This window comes from Poecilia reticulata, chromosome 11 (assembly GCF_904066995.2).
Source record: "Poecilia reticulata chromosome 11, P_reticulata-male-v2, whole genome shotgun sequence".
In the NCBI taxonomy this organism is placed as follows: domain Eukaryota; kingdom Metazoa; phylum Chordata; class Actinopteri; order Cyprinodontiformes; family Poeciliidae; genus Poecilia; species Poecilia reticulata.
Window position 1 is genome coordinate 17,435,289 of NC_088840.1, and position 19,294 is coordinate 17,454,582.

A 19,294-nucleotide genomic window follows, 5' to 3' on the forward strand; every position below is an offset into this window, starting at 1 on the left:
TTGGTGAAAAAAACAACATATTCAGAGCAGTAATTAATCCAAAACTGGACAAAAAATATTTAAACATGATTTTTTTCAGCTGATCAAAAGTTTAAGACCATAGCTCAAAAAACCCCAAAAACCCCCAAAATGGAAATCAAAGTGTCAAAAAAAAGGACTCAGTAATGAGTAGCTCCACCATTCTTGTTGATGACTTCAAACAATCGTTTAGGCTTGATGCCAGTGTTTCCAGGAGGCTAGTGGGAACGTTGCTCCAAGTGTTGAAGATGGCTTCACGAAGGGCATCCACTGTCTGGAATTGATGTCCATTTTTGTAAACTTCCCTTGCCATCCATCCCCAAATGTTCTCAATTGGGTTTAGATCCGGGGAACATGCAGGATGGTCCAAAATAGTGATGTTATTCTTTTGGAAGAACTCCTTTGTCAGGCGGGCATTGTGAACTGCAGCATTGTCCTGTTGAAAAACCCAATCATTAGCACACAGACGAGGCCCGCAGTCATGAGGGATGCCCGCTGCAACATCTCCACATAGCCAGCTGCTGTTTGACGCCCCTGCACAACCTGAAGCTCCATTGTTCCATTGAAGGAAAACGCACCCCAAATCATGATGGCGCCCCCACCACTGTGCCGTGTAGAAAACATCTCAGGTGGGATCTCCTTGTCATGCCAGTAACGTCGGAAGCCATCAGGACCATCAAGGTTAAATTTTTTCTTATCAGAGAAGACAACTTTCTTCCATCTTTCAATGTCCCATGTTTGGTGCAAAGTCCAAACGGGCAATTTTGTGGCATTGAAGAAGACGTGGCCTTTGAAGACGTTTTTTGTTTCTGAAGCCCTTCTCTCGCAGATGCCGTCTGATGGTTATTGGGCTGCAGTCAGCACCAGTAATGGCCTTAATTTGGGTAGAGGATCGTCCCATGTCTTGACGGACAGCCAATCGGATCCTGCGGCTCAGAGCTGGTGAAATTTTTTTGGGTCTACCACTTGACTTTTTTGTTCCATAACCCTCAGGATCATTTAAAAAATGCAAAATGACTGTCTTACTGCGTCCAACCTCAGCAGCGATGGCACGTTGTGAGAGGCCTTGCTTATGCAGCTCAACATTCCTACCACGTTCAAAGTCAGTGAGCTTTTTTGCTTTTGCCATCAGGAGGTCTTGACAGTGTAAAGACTTGACAGAAAATGACATGGAATCCAGATTTTTGCACAGCTTTTGGCTTTTAAAGACTATGGTCTTAAACTTTTGATCAGCTGAAAAAATCATGTTTGAGTGTAAATGCAGTTTTCAATTAATTCCCTGCTCAAAAGTTTTTGTCTCTTATGCTGATTTCTTCTTTTAACATCGTGAAAGAAGAAATCACGATGTTATTCTTCGTGATGTTATTCTTCGTGATTTCTACTTAGAACCTTCGTTAGATCCAATAGTGCAAAATGCAAATTCTTGCAATTTTTTGACTGTTCTTAAGATTTTGATCAGGAGTGTATTTGCATTTAAGATTAAAACTCCTCAAGTGGAATAGTTCAGAATTACTGAAGGCATGCTGTGTTATTATAAAATGTTTATTTTCTTATTTAAGATTTATTTTTATCTCTGTATTTCTAATATTGCATGAAAAACAGTTAAGTGGTTAAGTGAAAAATCAGAATGTGCCGTTGTTTTATCCAATTAATCAATTAATCGTCAGAATAATAGATTTAGTTGCAAATCTGAATATTTTGTTGCTTTTAATTAAAATTACATTTTTAATTTATTATTGAGCAAAAAAGTCAGTTTTGAAAATGTAAACAAAACAAAAAGTTTGGACAGCACAGATGTAAATATTGCATCCAGAAAACCCAGGACATGTACGACCTTCTTATTTTCTCTGCTTCGAACTGAAGTCTGTGTTTGCGGTGCTCAGAGAAACGGCGTCACTGCGGTGAATCCAAACTTGCCTGCCATAATGTTTCACACTTTTCTCCTCACATGCCTCTAATCCACCTGTTCCCTTTCGGTTTGGGCTCCAACATGTTGTTTTCTCCCCACAGCGTTGGCTCTCCGTCCAACCTGCTCTTGGGTAGAGATGAGTGGTTGGGCCGGTACTGTATCACACTTCCTACTTCCTGTGTGTCTTGTGCTTCTTGGCTGCCGCCCCCCTCCCCTCTCTTTAAGCATGCCTGCTGCCAAACAGGAAAGCGGTGTAGCTGTGATTTCCACCATGTTTTCTAACCAGATTATTATTTTCGTCACATCCTTGCTGACTCACTGCGAACCACCCCGTCACACACCGATCATTTCATGCTTCTGTTGGTGGTTTGGGAGCTGCTGTTGGGGACGTTACTTTGCTTTTAAAGGCTCAAAGATGGCCGCCGGTGAATAACTGAGTGTGGCTTTTCCCTGTTGGTGCCGTTCTGTAATGTTCTGTCCCGACACAAATGGTCTTCTGGGGATCTAATTGTTCGCTTTTTGTCACGTTGCTGATTACTGTTACAGCGCCTTATAAAAGTATTCACACCCCTTTGAGGTTTTTCATGTTTTTGTCATTTTACAACCATAAATGTTGATGGATTTTATTGCAGGATTTTCACATTCTGGAAAACTGGAGACTGAGTTTAGTTTTTAAGACTGAAAAAAAGGAAAATTTACTAAGAATAGAAAAAATATATATTTTCTGTCCTATTTTGGTTGTTTCTTTGTAATACACTTCTCGTCTATCTTGTCTACTTTGTCTCCTTCCTTTTTTGTGTACTTCCATGTGTCCTGTTTTCATTTATACTCTTCCCTCTCTAACTTTCCTTCTCTTCTTTTCTTTCCCCATTATTTGACAATTTGCTTCCTTGTATAATTTCTCATCTTCCTTTCTTGTCTCTTATTTCTTACATTCTTGCTTCCTTCTATCCTTGAGTACTTTCATCTATCCTACCTTTTTCCTTTCCTTACATACTTCCTTGTTTTCTTACTCTTTTCTTTCCTCATATACTTTGACACTTTTCTTCCTTGTATAATTTCTTACCTTCCTTGTTTCCTGTCTTACATACTTTACTGTCTTTTTCTTTCCTCATGTCCTTTTTGACACCTTTCCTTCCTGCTTGACTTTTTTCCCTTCCTTGTGTGCGTCTTGTCTTCTTCCACTCTTCCATCCTAGTTTGTTCCTCATCATTTAAAATACTTTTTGACATAAATAAATGTACAGTCTGTTGTGTAAATTAAACACAACTCTGGGAAGTTAGGTATTGAAAAACTGGAGTTTTTACAAAACAATCCTATTTTTGTGATGTGATGGATCAACATATTGCAGTTCGTACCTGAAAATGATGCATGATTTAATGTTTTAATTTAAAAAAATCAAACTTTTATTTTTCACTTCAGGTATTTGCTTCTTTGTGTTACTCCATCTCCTGAAATTCAATAAAACATTGAAGTCTGTGGTTGTAAACTGACCAAATCTGGAAAAGCCAAAAGGTTGCAGAATGATTTTTATCTCGAGGGACGGTCAGTGGTTTAGTTTTTGCTCTGCCTCTCATCCTCCATCTTGCTTTCTTTCCTCTGACCCGTTCCAGGCCGGCGACCCACATACCTCAAGGCGCCATGCTGACCGTCAACACCAGCTCAGGGGTGAGCATCAAGTCGGAGCCGGTCTCGCCCGGCCGGGACCGGAGCACCCCGTGTCCTCCCCCCGCTCCGCCTCCGTCCACTACGCCGTCCTCCACGTCCGGAGGCGCCATCTTGACGGCGCCGCCTCAGTACCCCAGCTCGCTGCTCTGCCTGGAGCCGCCGACGGGCCGCTCGCCCGCAGACAGCGTCAGCAGCAACGCCAGCTCCTTCGAGGGCAGCGACCGCGACGACGCCAGCGCTGCCGGCGCCAGCGGCGGTACCGGAGGCGGCGCCACCGAGCTCCTCAGGGTGTCGAGCGAACCGGATCAGGACGGAGGAAACATAAAACGCATGAGATTGGACGCCTGGGTCACATAGAAGCCGCCTCTCGTCGCCAAGAGGAAGTTCTGACTCGTAAACACTTACCTTCATTATTAGCCCCCCACGACCCCGTGACCCCACCACCCCACTGCCATGTGACACTATCACCACACGTCTGCACCTGTCCTGCATTACACGCCGCCATCTTGAACTCACAGGGCTTCGCCAAAAACAGACTGGTTTGGATGTCTGAGCTCAGCTGGATTCGGGTTTTAAGGCCTTGGACGGATTTCTGTCGTGATTTCTGAGGCGTTTGACCTTTTTTTTTATGCAATTCGATGCAACCACAGGACATTTTTCACGTGGTTTCTCAGTGACCTTCTTCTACTCGCGCGGAGGCGCGTGGATCGGTGGCTCCTCGGCGTTACGGACGCCTGCTGCATGACTCGTCACTTCCTGCTCCTGCAATCCCGCGGCGTTTTGATTGCGTGCTGTCCATTTTTTTCCCCATGATTTCGCCTGGAGACGTTTGAGGGCTGCTGGGAAATGCTCGACCGGACGCTTTAGGTACGGGGTTCCTCCACTGCCTGGAAAAGTCTGGAATTTGACTCCAGGATTTTCTATGTCTGGAAAAACAAGAGCTTGGAAAAAATATCTGCATTTCCCCCCAATTTATCCTTTGTGTGTTTCCAACTCTGTTGTCTTTCTTTGTGTCCTTCTTTCCTTCCTAATGTCCCCCCTTCCTTGTCTCCTATTTTCCTTTCCTAGTGTTTCTACCCTCCCTTGTGTCCTATTTCCTCTCCTACTATCCCTCTTCCCTATAATCCTATTACCTTTTCTACAATCCGTCATTTCTTAGTTCCTTCTTCCTTTCCTACTGTCTCTCTGTCCTTGTGTCTTACTTCCTTCTTTGTATCCTTCCTTCTGGACATTCCTTCATTGTGTCCTACCTCCTTTCCAAGTGTCCTTCTATCATCCTTGTGTCCTTTTTGTTTGTTCAAGTTCCTCCCTGTCCTTCCTTCCTTCCCTATTTAAATCCCTCCGTCAGTAGAAATGTCTCCCTCAGATAAATTTAATTTCGATGCTCGATATGGAAATTTGGTCCGATATCAATAATGCTGTTTTAGCCGATAACCGATATTTACCGATATTATATATATTTCTCTACCGCTTTGACACCTTTTGGGGAAAAAACGACCAGAAACAAATGGCAACAAGATAGATTTATCGGACCGATACGGTAGAGTCCAAAGGACTGGGAATTCTGGTTTGGGATTTTTCCATGGAGATGTGAAGGAACCCTGTTGGTAGGAAGAGCCTCCAGAAATGGGGCGGAGTCGAGCGCCGGCGTGCCGATGTCGGCTCTTCTTCTTCTTCTTCTTCTTCTTCTTCAAAACAAAACCAGACGCCAAACGTCTCCCTGGGCGCGGAGACGCGGCAGACTTTGGGAGCTGCTCCATCCATAGGAACTTCAACGAGCCTCTTTTAGTTTTCTTTAGTATTTGGTTCTTCGGAGTCCAAGTGTTCTTTATCTGTTGGTATTTTAAACATGTCTCGCAGGTCCGTTAGTCGTCCAGAGGTAGAAATTCAGACTTTGTATTAAAAAAAAGAAAAACATAATAAAAAAAATAGGAAGAAAAAAAAAATCACTCCTTATACAAAAGCTTTGATGTCCTCTTTAGCTCTCTATATCCCTCCATAGCCGTGTTTGGAAAAGTGAAAGGAAAAAAGACGTTTTCTATATTTCTACCGCTTCGAGTCGGCGACAAAGTGAAATAGCTTTTTGGCTTCAACCACGTGTCTGTACATAATGAGTATATTTGCATAGACTTTGCTAGGTATCCCTAAAAACAAGCAATGTGTTGATTCTCAGTGGATCTGTCCGCATATATGAGTGTGACTTTGATATGTTTCTGGAGCCGCGGTGCAGGGGGCGGGGCTAGTTTCAGTAATCCTCCATTTTCTTCTAGTGTTGATGGCGTGCGCACTTTGTCTCACAGAGGCCTGCTTGGTTGTGGTGTCATCATTACTCTCCTGCCGCACATCTTTAAAAACCCACAAATGAAGGTAAATCGTACACCGTGATGTAAACTCTTTATTACTATTCTTGTTAGGATTATCATTATTATTATTATTATTATTAGGACACTGCCATTCACTTATATTGTAGCGATGGAGATGAAATACACTTTGAATTGAGTGTACCATGTAAAAATGTTTTCCACTTTACGCAGACACAGATGATGCCGGCTTTCCTCTTTGCAGATTGGTTTCAGGTTTTCTGTTTTTCTGTCATTTCAAGTGTGAGCCCAGGTGGAGTAGAAAGCTTGCTGACGAACCTATTATTATATTTTCGTCTGGCCCGATCAGGAATCAAGATGTTAATATTTCACCTATATTTGATAAGCAGCTTCTTTGTCGTGTTTTTGGCCCAAAAATACAAAATATTTATTATCAGAGACTCCAAAGATGCATAGATTGGGCGTTTTCTGTTCTGAAGAAAACCAAGGCTGAAACAATTAATTGGATTAATCATGATGAGTAAATTATTGGAACAATCGTCAAACTATTTAGTAAATGATTAATAATTAACAGGAGTGTACAAATTCAGAAAGAAAAATGTTATTTGCTGGAGAAAACTGCAAAAATATGAAAATTTTGCAAAAAAAGCTAAAGGAATGCTGTCATTTCAGGTAATAAAATGTTTTTCTTTTTTTTTTATTTAACTATTTGCATCTTTTACAATAATTCTAATATTTGATTGTTAAAAAAAGGATTAAGTGGTGAAGAATGTGTCCATTCTTCCATCTGATTAATCGCCAGAATATTCGATTAATCGAAACATTCGTTAGCTGCAGCTCTGAAGAAAATTTGTCGTTTTCAAACAGAAATTATTCTCATTTATGCATCAAGCATGTCCCTGATTTTTCTCAAATAAAAAAGCAGCATAAACTTGTTAAATAGTGAGAATCTTCACTCTTAAAGAATAAGAGGTCAGGATTCGACCTGCTAATCAAAATTAGGGAAAACTGGACAATTCCAGCCTCTGGTTTGATGATTTAGGACTAGACTATTGCATTTTACTCAATGCATTTATTATAAAGTAACCCATTAAATACATAATGAAGTCAAGTCCTACCATTTCTCTGGGTAATTCTGACTTTGTTTTAATTTCCTTTTTGAGCTGTAATAAAACAAAAAGAAAAGAGCAGCACAAGACGAGCCGTGTTGCTCAGCAATCATCTTATATTATTAGTAAACATTTCAGATATCCATCTGATAATTCACGTTTGCATCCAGCTGATGATAATTTTCTGTAATAATCAGAAAATTGCTCCTTATTTTGTTTGTGCTGTGAATTTGAATTTCTCAACATGGATTCTGCAACCAGACATAATTAATCCACATTTATTAGAATCTCAGTTGAGACAAAAATGCAAAGTAAAGTCACCACAGTGAATTTTTAACTTTAATTGTTTCTCTAAGGGTAAGTTGAGGAGAGTAGCTAATTTCTCTAGCGTTTTTCTAGCTGAACATGAATGTGGTTTTAAGGAGTCTCTAAGTAAAGTCGGCCCGTTATGAATAAATGCTCTCCAAAGGTTGAAGCTGCTTCAGCAATAAGTCATTTTTCACACGTCTTTAGCGGGGGCGCTAGTAGGTGTGAAGACGCCGAGAGTCGTAATCGGTGTGAAACGAGTTCGTGACTCTGAAAGCCCAACACAACCGCTAACAACCAGTTAGGAACAAAAGCATGAATTTATTTATTTTTCTGTTTTTAGCAGCTCATCTGGCTTCAGAAGCCCCACCCCACCCCACCCCCCGCTCACATCTTGAGTTTATTTGCTCTTCGTTTTTGTAGGATTTTTGAGAAATGGGCAAAAGCTTCTCAGACTTTCCCCTCTGAACTCTGACGGGCGCCGACATTTCACCGATTTTTCTCCTTTTTTCTCTGACATGCAAAGAAAGGTTGCAGTGTAGAGACAATCTATATGAGGAAACCTGCACCCCTGTTACCTGTTGTGTATAATGTTTTTTAGAAACTCACTATTTTTGGATTAATTTGTGCTGGTGACAGTTCAGACGTCTGTTTATTATGATGATGATGATGATGATGATATTCTGGAGCTTTTATTTTATGGCTATATTTTTGTGTAGGATAGCTGTTTTCGTTCCACCTCTTTTTAATCTTCCTTATCATAAACATATAGTACTGGTTTCCTTTTTTTGTTTTGAAACAACTTGCTGAAAATTGCACGATCAGTTCTTGTGGTATTAGCAAATGCAATGAAGGAAATACCAGTTAAATGCTGCAGTTTTAATTAAGATATATAGAATATATTTATAAAACGGGAAACAACGGTAATTAGTCATTCATGGAATAAAAAACAAAACATGTAAATGCATGGGACACAGGTAACAGCTAAGCTTATGTTACGTACAGTAATGATAAGGACATGCATCATAAATGAGTTAAAACAGCTCAGAATAATGTAGCATATGAAATACTAAAGATGAAATTTATAGCTAATATATTGTGTCGAGCTGGTCTGCTTTGGGTTTTATTGTAAAGAAGATATTTCTTTTTTTGTTTTTGAGAATGATATACAGTTTGTGTATATTTTCATATACAAAGTATGCACTGATATGTTATTAAAATTCTATACCGCTTTTACAAAAAAAGTGTTTGTTGTACCAAAGTATCCAAGTCCCTTGAAACCTTTATCCTTTTTGCGTATGTTTTACCGTATTTTATATATTAAATAGACAAACTGAGTGAAATGACACCGAATCTGTGGGTTTTATTTTCTGTTCTTGGCAGAAAAGTGTTGCAGCACTTTTATCTCCGGCTGTTTTTCACGGTTTTGGTGAGAACTGCGCCGCTAAATTTAGCTGGTTTCTCGTGACCTTGCTCGGCTCTCGGGAGCAACAACAGGAGCTGATGAAGCGGTTAGCGTCGCGGTGCTGAAAGATGCTCCTCATCATGTCGGCTCATTGAGTTTTTGTCCAGCACAAAGTGCAGAAATATAAATCCAGGGTCTTTTTTCCACTATTTGAATCTAGTAGATTAAAATAGTGGAAATATTTGGATTTCCAAACGTTATTCCCTCACCTCCAACTACAATTCAAGAACAAAGTAAATTAGGACAAAACTATGATTTTTAAATCAAAATCTACTCTCAGAAATGTTAAATGTGACACAAAGAAAGATGTTCCTTCTGTCGTCATGGTAACTAAAGCCACATCTACTCATTGACTTATACTCTAAAGTTCAACTTGGTGCACCCAAGTCTACGTTTGTATCTGTATTAAAACTTTAAATACGTCGGGTGTTTTCAAATGAAGACTGACCCAAATCCTGTTTTTACTTTTCAGTTTTCTTCAATCCAGCCCAGAATAATAATATCCAAACTGGATATTATTATAATAATGAATAATATTCTTTATTTCATTTAATAAGGAAAAAAATACATTTGAAGTTTTGGATCTACAATCCTGTTTCTACAAAAACAATTTGATTTTCTTTAATTAAAATAGTTCATTGTTGAGTATGTAGATGTGTCTTCTTTGAAGAAGACGACTGTCTGGCTTCCTACTGCCGTTGGTGGGTCGTTCATGCATCAGTGCTTAGCCTGGTGGGGGCACAAGTAAAGCCTGGTGGCCCGCCAGGCTTACAATGTACTGGAGGAAACCCCGACATGATTTTCTGGGGTAGCCAGCATTTTTTAAAAGCGGGTGATGGGCCCCTTATGCCCCCCTCTTAGGGTTGCCACTGATTTTATTTTCTTACATAAACAATTTTAAATTGACTGAATTCTCTACAGTAAGAAAAAATGTTGTAACTAAAGTTGTTTTTTTTCTGCTCTTTAAGCTGTTTTTGCACAAAAAAAAAAAAAAAAAAAAAGCTGCTCAGCAAGTTAAATTCAGGTCGTCTGATTTAGCGATACCATGGACGCCCATAGATGGGCATCTGCCTGTTTCCTGTCTAAGTTTTGCCTCTAAACAATTGAAATGTAAAAATTTCTTCACCTCCAAACATTCACTTGAGTGACATAAAAGTTTTAATGTTAAAGAGGCCAGCAGGGCTTCTGGTTACCAGACTATAACATGTTTAATCATCTGAGTCGTTGAGGGTTTATTGGAGTTGCTGCTCAGGTCGTGACACGTCTTGCTATGGAAAAACATGAAGGGAGTTGCTGTAAAAACACACACCACCCCCATGAAGAGAGAAAAAAAAAGGTTATGCTGAAATAAGAGGACATTTTGTATCTTTTCATAATCAATTGATGCCAACTTTGCTTAAATTGTGCTTAAAGTATTTAGATTTTGTTAATTTTATGACCTAATTATAGTACATAAATCAATGGGATTTAATATACGGGAACATAAAACTGACTTTCTGTTGTAATAATTGTCCATAGTTAGTTACAGTCGTGTGGAGGCATGTGTTGCAATGTTTTCAAAATATTTTTACAGACTCAAAGATCTGAGTTACTGATAAGAACAGATTTTTGGTGTGCTGTGGTGGTGCAGGGGTTAAGCACAACCCACATATGGAGGCCGTCGCTGGTTCGATTCCCGGCCTTTGCTCCATGTCTTCCCCCTTCTCTCATTACCCACTTTCCTGTCAATTAACTATCAAATAAAGGCCACTAGAGCCAAAAAAAATTTTTTTTTTATTCAACAGACTTGCAGTCCACATAGACATAAACAAAGACATGATGCACAACATGACAAAAAACTGAGTTCAGATTTTAGCAGGATTATGTTGGTTAAAAATGGATGCCATTTCCAAACATACACTGATTTAGAGTAAACTTAACACCAAAAATATTGCAGAGTATTTTGTTTTTTGCACAAAACAGATTATAAGATAAATATCGATTTCCAGTCATTTAGGATTGGCAGCAGTTTTTGAATATGGAAGCCATCGAAGCTTCGTTTTGTTTTGATTTTTTTACATTAAATCAGACGGACGATCCAATAACCAGTAATTTATTCTGTATTGTCAGTTTTATGCACTAAAACTTCACTGAACTGAATTACTGATGAAATATTGATCCCATCTGCTTCACATCATTCAGGAAAAAGAGACGAGTTTCATTTTTTTTAGCAGATGTTGTGTTATGTTGTAAACGAGAAGCTTTGATCTGGGAAACAATGATTTAACTTTCATTTAATGAATTATGTTAAAAACAGCAGTGTGGAAAAATTAAAACTGCATTCATTTAAAAACAAACATCATAACATTTTGTGAAAAATAAAAATGACCATAAAATACAGACATTTTTTTTTATCGTTTGTGCTTTGAGGGATTGAGGGGAAATCTGTGAAAACAATTTGTTTTATGAATCCAACTTGTTTTGCAAAACATTTAAACAGAAATAAAAACATAAAAATACAAATTTAAAACTTCACTTTTAAATGTAAAAAAGTCAAAAGGAACAAACCACATATTTACAATAATTTAATTCAATAAAAGGTTTAGAAATGTTGATTTGTTTTTCTTTGGACTATTTGATCAAACTTTTAATTTTTCTCTATTTAAATCACACATTTCTCTCACTTGCTCTTTTCTAAATGAAGCTTCTATTTTATGTTTTTATTAATCAAAACTGACATTTTAGCATCAAGTTTATTCAAAATAGACTCATTAAATCCAAAGTTTTCTGACTTCTCATTTAATTCAGACTTTTAAAGTCCACAACCAGACAGTCGCTTGTTTATACATTAAGAACATTTTTTACTTGCATTTGTTCATTTAATTGAATATAAAATAAAAAAAGAGACATATTATAAATTGGCTTTAATTGCACATTGATACTAAGGTTTCATTCAAACACAGACTGAGAGCCTCAGAAGCTTATCTGAGCCAAACAAAACAAACTTAATGTCTTTAATAGTAGATAATTGGCACATAATGAGTAAACACTTTAGAAAATGCTGAGAAAACATGTAAGTTTGGTTGCATATAACAACTAATAACTATATAACTACAGGCAGGGTGATGCAAAGGTTAATACAGGAATGAATAATGAACACTATAATCCTCAGGCTTTTAACTAAATCAGACATATTTGTAGATATTTAGTGAGAAAATAAGATTCGTTTGGCTTCCAACCCGGTAAATTCAGTGGTTTTATTTACAGAGTCATTACAGTTTTCCCAACTAAGCTTGTTTGGTTGGTTTTCCGTTGTAAACAAGCAGCTTAACTCGCCACACGTTCACCGCAGAGACATAAAAGTCTAAATCAGACTCAAACTTAATGATTAAACATACAAAAGGTGTCTGTGCGATTGGCCTGAGTGAGTCATGTTTCCTGAGGTTCCTGAAGGTGTCGCAGCTGCTTTTCTCACCGCGTTTTGGAGACCTTAAAACCACCAGCGTAGCTTGGGCGGAGGATCGGTGCTGGGCGGCGCCACGTCGAACACGGAGCCCGGCCCGACCTCCGAGCAGACGAAGTAGATGTTGGCGCCCAGCATCACCAGGACGGGCAGGAAGGAGAAGCCGAAGCCGAAAGCCCTGATGGTGCTGCCCAGAGCGAGGCAGACCCAGTAGATCAGCCTGCAGAGAGACGAGGATCCATCAGAACCACTTACAGCAACAACAGGAGAAATATCACAATAGAACCTCTAGAGAAACCTGACAACTGAGTTCAGGCTGAAAAATGTCTCCTGGCATTTCTTCAAATTATAGAGTGGATGAATAAATGGATAGTTAGTTAGTTAGTTAGTTAGTTAGTTAGTTAGTTAGTTAGTTAGTTAGTTAGTTAGTTTGCGAGGGAGCAAGTGGACGGATAGACGGAGGACTGGATGGATGGATGGATGGATGGATGGATGTTGGTTAAACGGTTGGTTGGATGAACAGATTCCCTGACTGAATTGTTGATTTCTCTGATTTGATCATTAACCAACTTTACAAGTAAAAGAAAAACATCACATTGTCTTTTCTGATTGTCAGATGTGTTTTTAAACTAAATTACCTCCAAAATGAACTAAGACGTAGCAGAAACTGAACATAAATCACTCCAGCAACTTCCAACCAAGTTGAGCAACAGATCAAACATCTCTGATTCAGATAGTAAAGCTGCAAGTAGGAACTTGTGTTTCCTGCTGAGTCACTGCTGGTTTCATAAACCAGGTTAGGGTTAGTACATTTCCACCTGTGTTTATGAAGAAAAAAAAACACATTGTTGAGCATTACTGGCGGTTGAACTTACAGGAAGTTTAATCCAGTGTGTTGCTGGAAAGTGTTTAGATATTGATCCATCGATCGGTTGAAGGCAGACAAACGAAACATGAACACTTTGCCAAGACTAAGATATGGAGCCGCTTTTCTAAGACAGAGTGAGAAATCTAAGCATCTGGATGATCCAAAGGACAGCTAATATTGTTTTAAAGGTGACTATTATACTTCCTTGAATAGGTTGGGATAGGTCTGTGGGTGAGGTAAAACATGTTTATTACATTTCTTACAAAAAAATTATTCTTAGATAATGAGATTTTAGTCTGCTCAGTTCTTTCTGAATGATCTACTTTAGAGCCTCTTGTCACTTTAAATCCAAATAATCTGCTGCTGGCAACGCCTCCCAATTAAACTTCTACCACGTGAAAATGGCTGCAAGCAGATGTGCAATTATATGACTGTACAACTTTGAAAAGCAGAAGTAGAGCCTCCTGCACAACCAACAAGAACAAGCAAGTGGTTTATAAACACTTGCTGCAACAAAAAAAAACATTTGTCTTTTCCAGAAGTCAATGTAGAGCGCATACAGAAGTAAAACCAGCTGACCAAACGTGCTGGAGCTTTACTCAGGTTGCTAGGTAACGGGTGGAACTCTGCTGGGGTTGCTAGGTGATGGGTGGAACTCTGCTGGGGCTGCTAGGTGATGGGTGGAACTCTGCTGGGGTTGCTAGGTGACAGGTAGTGCCTGCTGATTTGTGACATTACATTCAGGAGGTTTTTGAAACGGCTCTTTTTGCTGGACACCAAAAAATTTGGATGTATTGTTGTTTTTTTTAAACATTTGGGCTGGAAGTACAAAAATATAAAAAATATGAGTTTTGCGTAACAGGCTCCCTTTAAATACAATAATCAGCACAACAATAAAATCCCTTTTTATCCATTTTGCGTAAACACCTACCTGCCAAAAACAAATATTATGGTGAGCAGTGGCACCAGCTTAAGAAGGTCCTGGCTGATGTATGTTGTCATGATGGCAAGCTGCAGGAAGTAGAAGAGGAAGAGATGCAGCGATTCGTTGACGTAGTGCCAGTGAACCATCACTTCCTTGTCCACCAGATCGCCCTGATAGAGCGGCTTCACGGCGCTGAAACGCAGCCGGGCGATTCCCTGGACCAACACACCTGAGCGCACGCACACACACACACACACACACACACACACACACACACACACACACACACACACACGTTACTGGAAATCAGAGCAAAAATCACACAACATATGGGAACTGTGAAGTCTTGCTAGCGCTAAAATGATTAATTAATTATTAACTATACAGACTCCAACAACACAGAGCAGAAATGAATTCAAAAATGTACAAAAAACATTTAAAAAATTGCATTTAAGATGAAAAACATAAAAATGTTCTACCTAGAAGTCATCAAGTCAGTTTTAGCTTCACCTGGTTCAAATTTTGCAAATAAATCTCCTGTTAACCACCTTTTACTATCCAAATATTAATGAGTTTATCCTAAAAATAACCAACAAATAAGTCTTAAACTTCATTAGAAAGCAGAAAGGTTGAGCTTTTCACATGTTAGCTGTAGATGCATCATTTACTACAAATAATCAAGCAAACACTAAAAACATGCTGTTATTATCATGTCTCTGTTCAAACAATCACTTATAATACAAACTTTTTCCATAAAGACAAATGTTAAGAATTAGAAAACAAGGACCGCCATCATTGGAAAAATTTACTCATTGAACACATTTCAGTAGATTCTCACTTGCATTATAAAAAACATAATTATCTTGTGATTATCATTTTTGTTTCTTGCTTTCTTCGCTCTTTTTTTGTCTTTTTTCTGTATTATTCTTCCTTTACATCCCAGATAATTCCTTTATATAATGCAACAAACTTCACTTGGTAACTTTTTAACTCTATTAATTTATCCATTGCATGCTTATATTTAAATGCCTCTTAAAGAAAATGTATTGATTTATTAGTATTGTCACTATTATTACTTGATTGTTGTTTTAATTTCTTTACATGCTGATAATGTCAGTGTTAATTAATTTAGTTCAGCATCACTGCTCACACACTCATTAATATTCATTCATTTTCTCAAAGTACTTTTTGTTTTTTCCTTTTTTATACCGCTGCAACATACAATAAATAACTAGAGAAAATCAAGACACGCCTTTTATGCAAGAAAATGTCTTCTTATTTAATTTATTTGTTTATCTGCATTGACGTATTTCTAATATCATATTAAAAAAGGCCTAAAAATTTGCAGAATCAATATTTGTATTCAATTAATCAAACGATTAACTGTTTACCAAAATAATTGCTAGTTCCCGCCGTAGGTCTTACCCAGGATGATGGGGATGATGGCAAAAAATGAGCAGCGTAGTGTGTAGAGCACTCTGTAGGGGGCGCTGTCGAGCTTGGGTGGGTCAAAGGGCAGCAGCGCGTATCCACCCCACACCAGCAGGGGGAAGCAGAACCCTGCGGCCAGCGTGGCTAGCGCCAGCTGCAGCTTCTCGCTGCACACATCTGAGGATGAGACGCAGTCAGCGGTTATCAGAGAGGAGAAATAAAACATAATAAAAGAAAAACAACTGAAGCTAACAGTTCACAATATTGGTTTAACTATTAAGACATTTATTTTCTGATCAGAAAAGAACAAGCAAACGCCATGGAGAAAGACGTAGAGAGCATGTGGTCCATGTTCTCCCTGGGTTTCCACCCACAGTCACTTCTCTACTTAAAACCCAAATATAAATGTAATTAATTTCCATAATAATGTTTTATTACCTCATGGTGAAGTGAAATCTTTTAAACAACCCAAATAAACTTTTCACTTATCAGACTGATATATTTTAACTCGGGCCACGACTTTAATGCTTTAATTTCGATTACATAGATTTTAACAAGTTAAACATTTTAACACAATTAATTGCTCTTTATTTTTCCTTGAACTTCTGGGGGTTAATTTTTGCTTTAAAAAAAACAATTTATTTCTGATGGAAAGCTGTAAAAGAATATTGTTGTGTGCAACAATATTCTCACAATATTTTCACTCACAGTACTTGTCCTCCTGATCTTCCCACTCGTGGTAAAACTGTGCATCGGGGTTGTGCTCCATGTTCAGCTCCCGCTTCTCCTCCTCCTCCACCTTCTCTTCCTCCCTGTAGTACCGCTCTTCCTCAGGAAGCTCCTTGGTGGTGGGACACACGATCCTGACATGCGGAGTGAAACCCATAGACGGTTTCTCGGACATCCACCCATCGTCCCCCTCGTCTTCATCATCGGCCAGTGAGCCGTCTCCTTTGTTGCTCCTCTGCAGCGCGATCTCGTCGTCCCTCCACCTCTCACCCTCTGGCATGCTCTCCCTCCACTTCGCTTTGCTCCTCACATCTCCGTCCGCTTGGCTTCGCTCCTCTGACAGGTCCTGACTCAACCCAGAGTCCTTCTCCTCGGGCCCTAGCACGTCATCGTCCTGCTCCAGCAGCAGCCTCCTGTGTTTGTCTCCAGACCAGGGTAAAGTGGACGGCTCAAAATGAGCAGATTTGACCATTTCTTCTTCCTCCTCCTCCTCCTCCTCATCTGTGCTCTCCTTCAGCTCCTCTGCGCTGGTGTCACTGTCTTCTTGTTTTTCACCTTCTGCTATTTTAGGTTTTGCATTTGAACCATCAGATAGAAAAACCACCACATCATTCAAATCCACGACTAACCCATCCTGACCAGCCATTCTGAAACTGTCTATTTTGATTTGTTTATTGATTTCTAGCCAATATCCAGTTGAACTGTAAAGATCCTCAGTGTTTGCAGCTACTCCTTTTGCTCAAGGAAGCCATTTTCAGACACAGCAATCCTGGAAATTTCCCTGTGAAGACAACAACAATACACCGTTTTATCCTAACAACCAAAGTTCAATGTTTATCAAGGGTGTGTTGCTCTACATGGCTGATCCTGTCCCCACACAGGACAATCCAGTTTACATAGACGGTTTCTGTTTGTGCAGCTTTGATTCCCCAGGCAGTCAAAGGATATTTCTACTAAATGTCGCTGGATTTGTGCAGAATTATAAAGAAATTAAGGGAGAAAAAACAGATTTATTATCCATCATTCAATAATAATATACTAAATTCAACACAGTGAATTTTGGCTGAATGTATGTTAACTTTAATTAGGTATGGATCATTTGGAGTCAAAATAATCATCGTAGCGACACTCACAGGCATCGTGTTATTTTAAATTAACTGGTTTGTACATAACAATAACACTAATAATAATAAAAATAAACATACAGTTTACTCCGGTTTCTTCCCACAGTTAAAAAACATGACTGTCAGGTTAACTGGCCTCTCCAAATTGCCCCTAGGTGTGAATGTGTGTGTGTGTGTGTGGTTGTGTGTCCTGTGTGTCTCTGTGTTGCCCTGCGACAGACTGGTGACCTGTCCAGGGTGACCCCTCCTCTCGCCCGGAACGTTAGCTGGAGATGGGCACCAGCAACCCTCCTGACCCCACTGAGGGACAAGGGTGTAAGAAAATGGATGGATGGATGGATGGATGGATGGATGGATGGATGGATGGATGGATGGATGGATGGATGGATGGAACATACAGTTTCGTACAGGCAATAAATCGTCACCTATCTTTTATTTCTATTACTATTTAACTCCTTCAGCCTTAACCATTCAACGTAAAACTGTTGGTTTTCGTTTAAAACAGATTAAAAAGATATTATACTTTAAGCTAAAACAACTTATAGCAGTAATACATGTTACACCTTGTATGTGATCTCTAATGTAGCTAGCGCTGTTTAGCTATGCAGGAATGTAGTTTAGCTGAACCTGTTTAGTTGAGCTACATTTGTTTGTTTTACGTAACGACTTTAAACGACATAAAAATATCAAACCTGAATGTTTCCACCAGCCCGGTTTTAGTCGATCCACATCGCCAGAACTTCATCAACCTTGTGATTTTGTTGAAAGTTCCGTCGTTTTGAAATCCAACGTTTATGCCAGAAGTTAACTGGCAGGTGGAAGAAAGTTGTTTTGTCTCAAAGATTGTTCATTGTAGGGAGAGGAATCACTCCGCCGGAGATCCCGATTCCCAAACACGTCCAACGTAACGGTCGATTTTACCTGACGTTTTCGCATTTATCCCGCAGTGTTCGATAAATAAATAAATAATACATTCCTAAACAAATTAATTTTCAAAGAAAGAAAAATAATTTTAATCCGTTTGTATATTATACTATTTTATTTATTTATTTTCTTGTACTTCTGTTTAGTTTCATCCCAAACTTGCAAATAAATATCATTCACATTCCAAATTACGTTCAGCAATCATAATGACAGTAGAGAGAAAAAATATATTACATGTAAAAAGAAAAAGCTGTTTGGTAATCAGAATGCAGATATAATTGCACTTAAGTTAAACACACATTACAAAGAAGACCAGAAACATAGATGGCATTTATTTTTTAAAGAACATGAAACTTTTAAGTCAAGAAAAAACTCACTCAATGTGAAAATGCATTTTTGTCAAAACATGATTTAATGATTACATTTCTATCAAAATTAAGGTTTGGCATCACATTATAATTTAAAATAAAAATAACCGGAGGATGGTTGTTGATTTGTGGGAGGAGTTTAAGAGTAATCAGAGTATTTTTTGAGAAAAGGTGGAGCTGGTTGAGGACAGACAAGTCTGGGTTAGACTGAACTGAACCGGTCGAGCAGGTCGCATTATGTCAAAAAGAAAATTAAACATCGGAATTGGGTCACTTCAGGCTGCAGTGTGAACGCACCCTAAATGACTCGATTGTATGACTCACGATTCCTTTGCATATCATATCAGTCACATTCCTGGATATTTCACGTTTGACTTTGTTAGAAGCTGAAACATTGAAGTGCTTCTCATTGAACCTGAGTTTGAATTTATTTCCGCATCAGGTATCGAGCAACAGGTATGTGTGGTTTTTTTCCGCCATGTTTCCACCCTGAGGGCTCCGCAGTGTCGACTGAAGACACTGGAAAGATTTCACAACTGGAGTCCGATCAGATAAGATGGAGGAGAAACAACATGAGGAACATCAGGTGATGCTGCCAGTAATCCACTAAATAAAACTTTAGAGTCAATAATGTCGGATTGTCTGTTGAAAAAGAGGCAATGTATCATTTTAAATCAACATCTACTA

At 38.9% G+C, this 19,294-nt stretch overlaps 2 protein-coding genes across 9 annotated transcripts in view; one reads left to right on the top strand and one right to left on the bottom strand.

The window, feature by feature from the left end:
* LOC103472498 (myocyte-specific enhancer factor 2D homolog) overlaps positions 1-8,677 on the top strand; it is a 43,721-nt gene extending 35,044 nt beyond the window's left edge. For 4 of the 8 annotated variants that reach the window (XM_008422189.3, XM_008422191.3, XM_008422188.3 and 1 more), the window contains 2 exons: positions 2,029-2,079; positions 3,541-8,677. In XM_008422189.3, coding sequence (XP_008420411.1) covers positions 2,029-2,079; positions 3,541-3,952 — 463 coding nt within the window. In that variant the 3' untranslated portion in view covers positions 3,953-8,677. The remainder of the gene's footprint in view (positions 1-2,028; positions 2,080-3,540) is intronic. The other 4 variants (XM_081612118.1, XM_008422192.3, XM_008422194.3 and 1 more) reach the window with 1 other exon arrangement.
* Positions 8,678-10,550: 1,873 nt separating this feature from the next.
* tmem79a (transmembrane protein 79a) lies at positions 10,551-18,191 on the bottom strand. The gene is made up of 5 exons (XM_008422195.3): positions 18,008-18,191; positions 16,171-16,972; positions 15,457-15,639; positions 14,038-14,260; positions 10,551-12,458 (listed from the first exon to the last, which is right to left on the bottom strand). Exons 2-5 carry the CDS (start codon positions 16,835-16,837, stop codon positions 12,266-12,268), a joined length of 1,266 nt encoding a protein of 421 aa, XP_008420417.1. The 5' UTR covers positions 16,838-16,972; positions 18,008-18,191; the 3' UTR covers positions 10,551-12,265.
* Between the last annotated feature and the right edge of the window lie 1,103 nt (positions 18,192-19,294).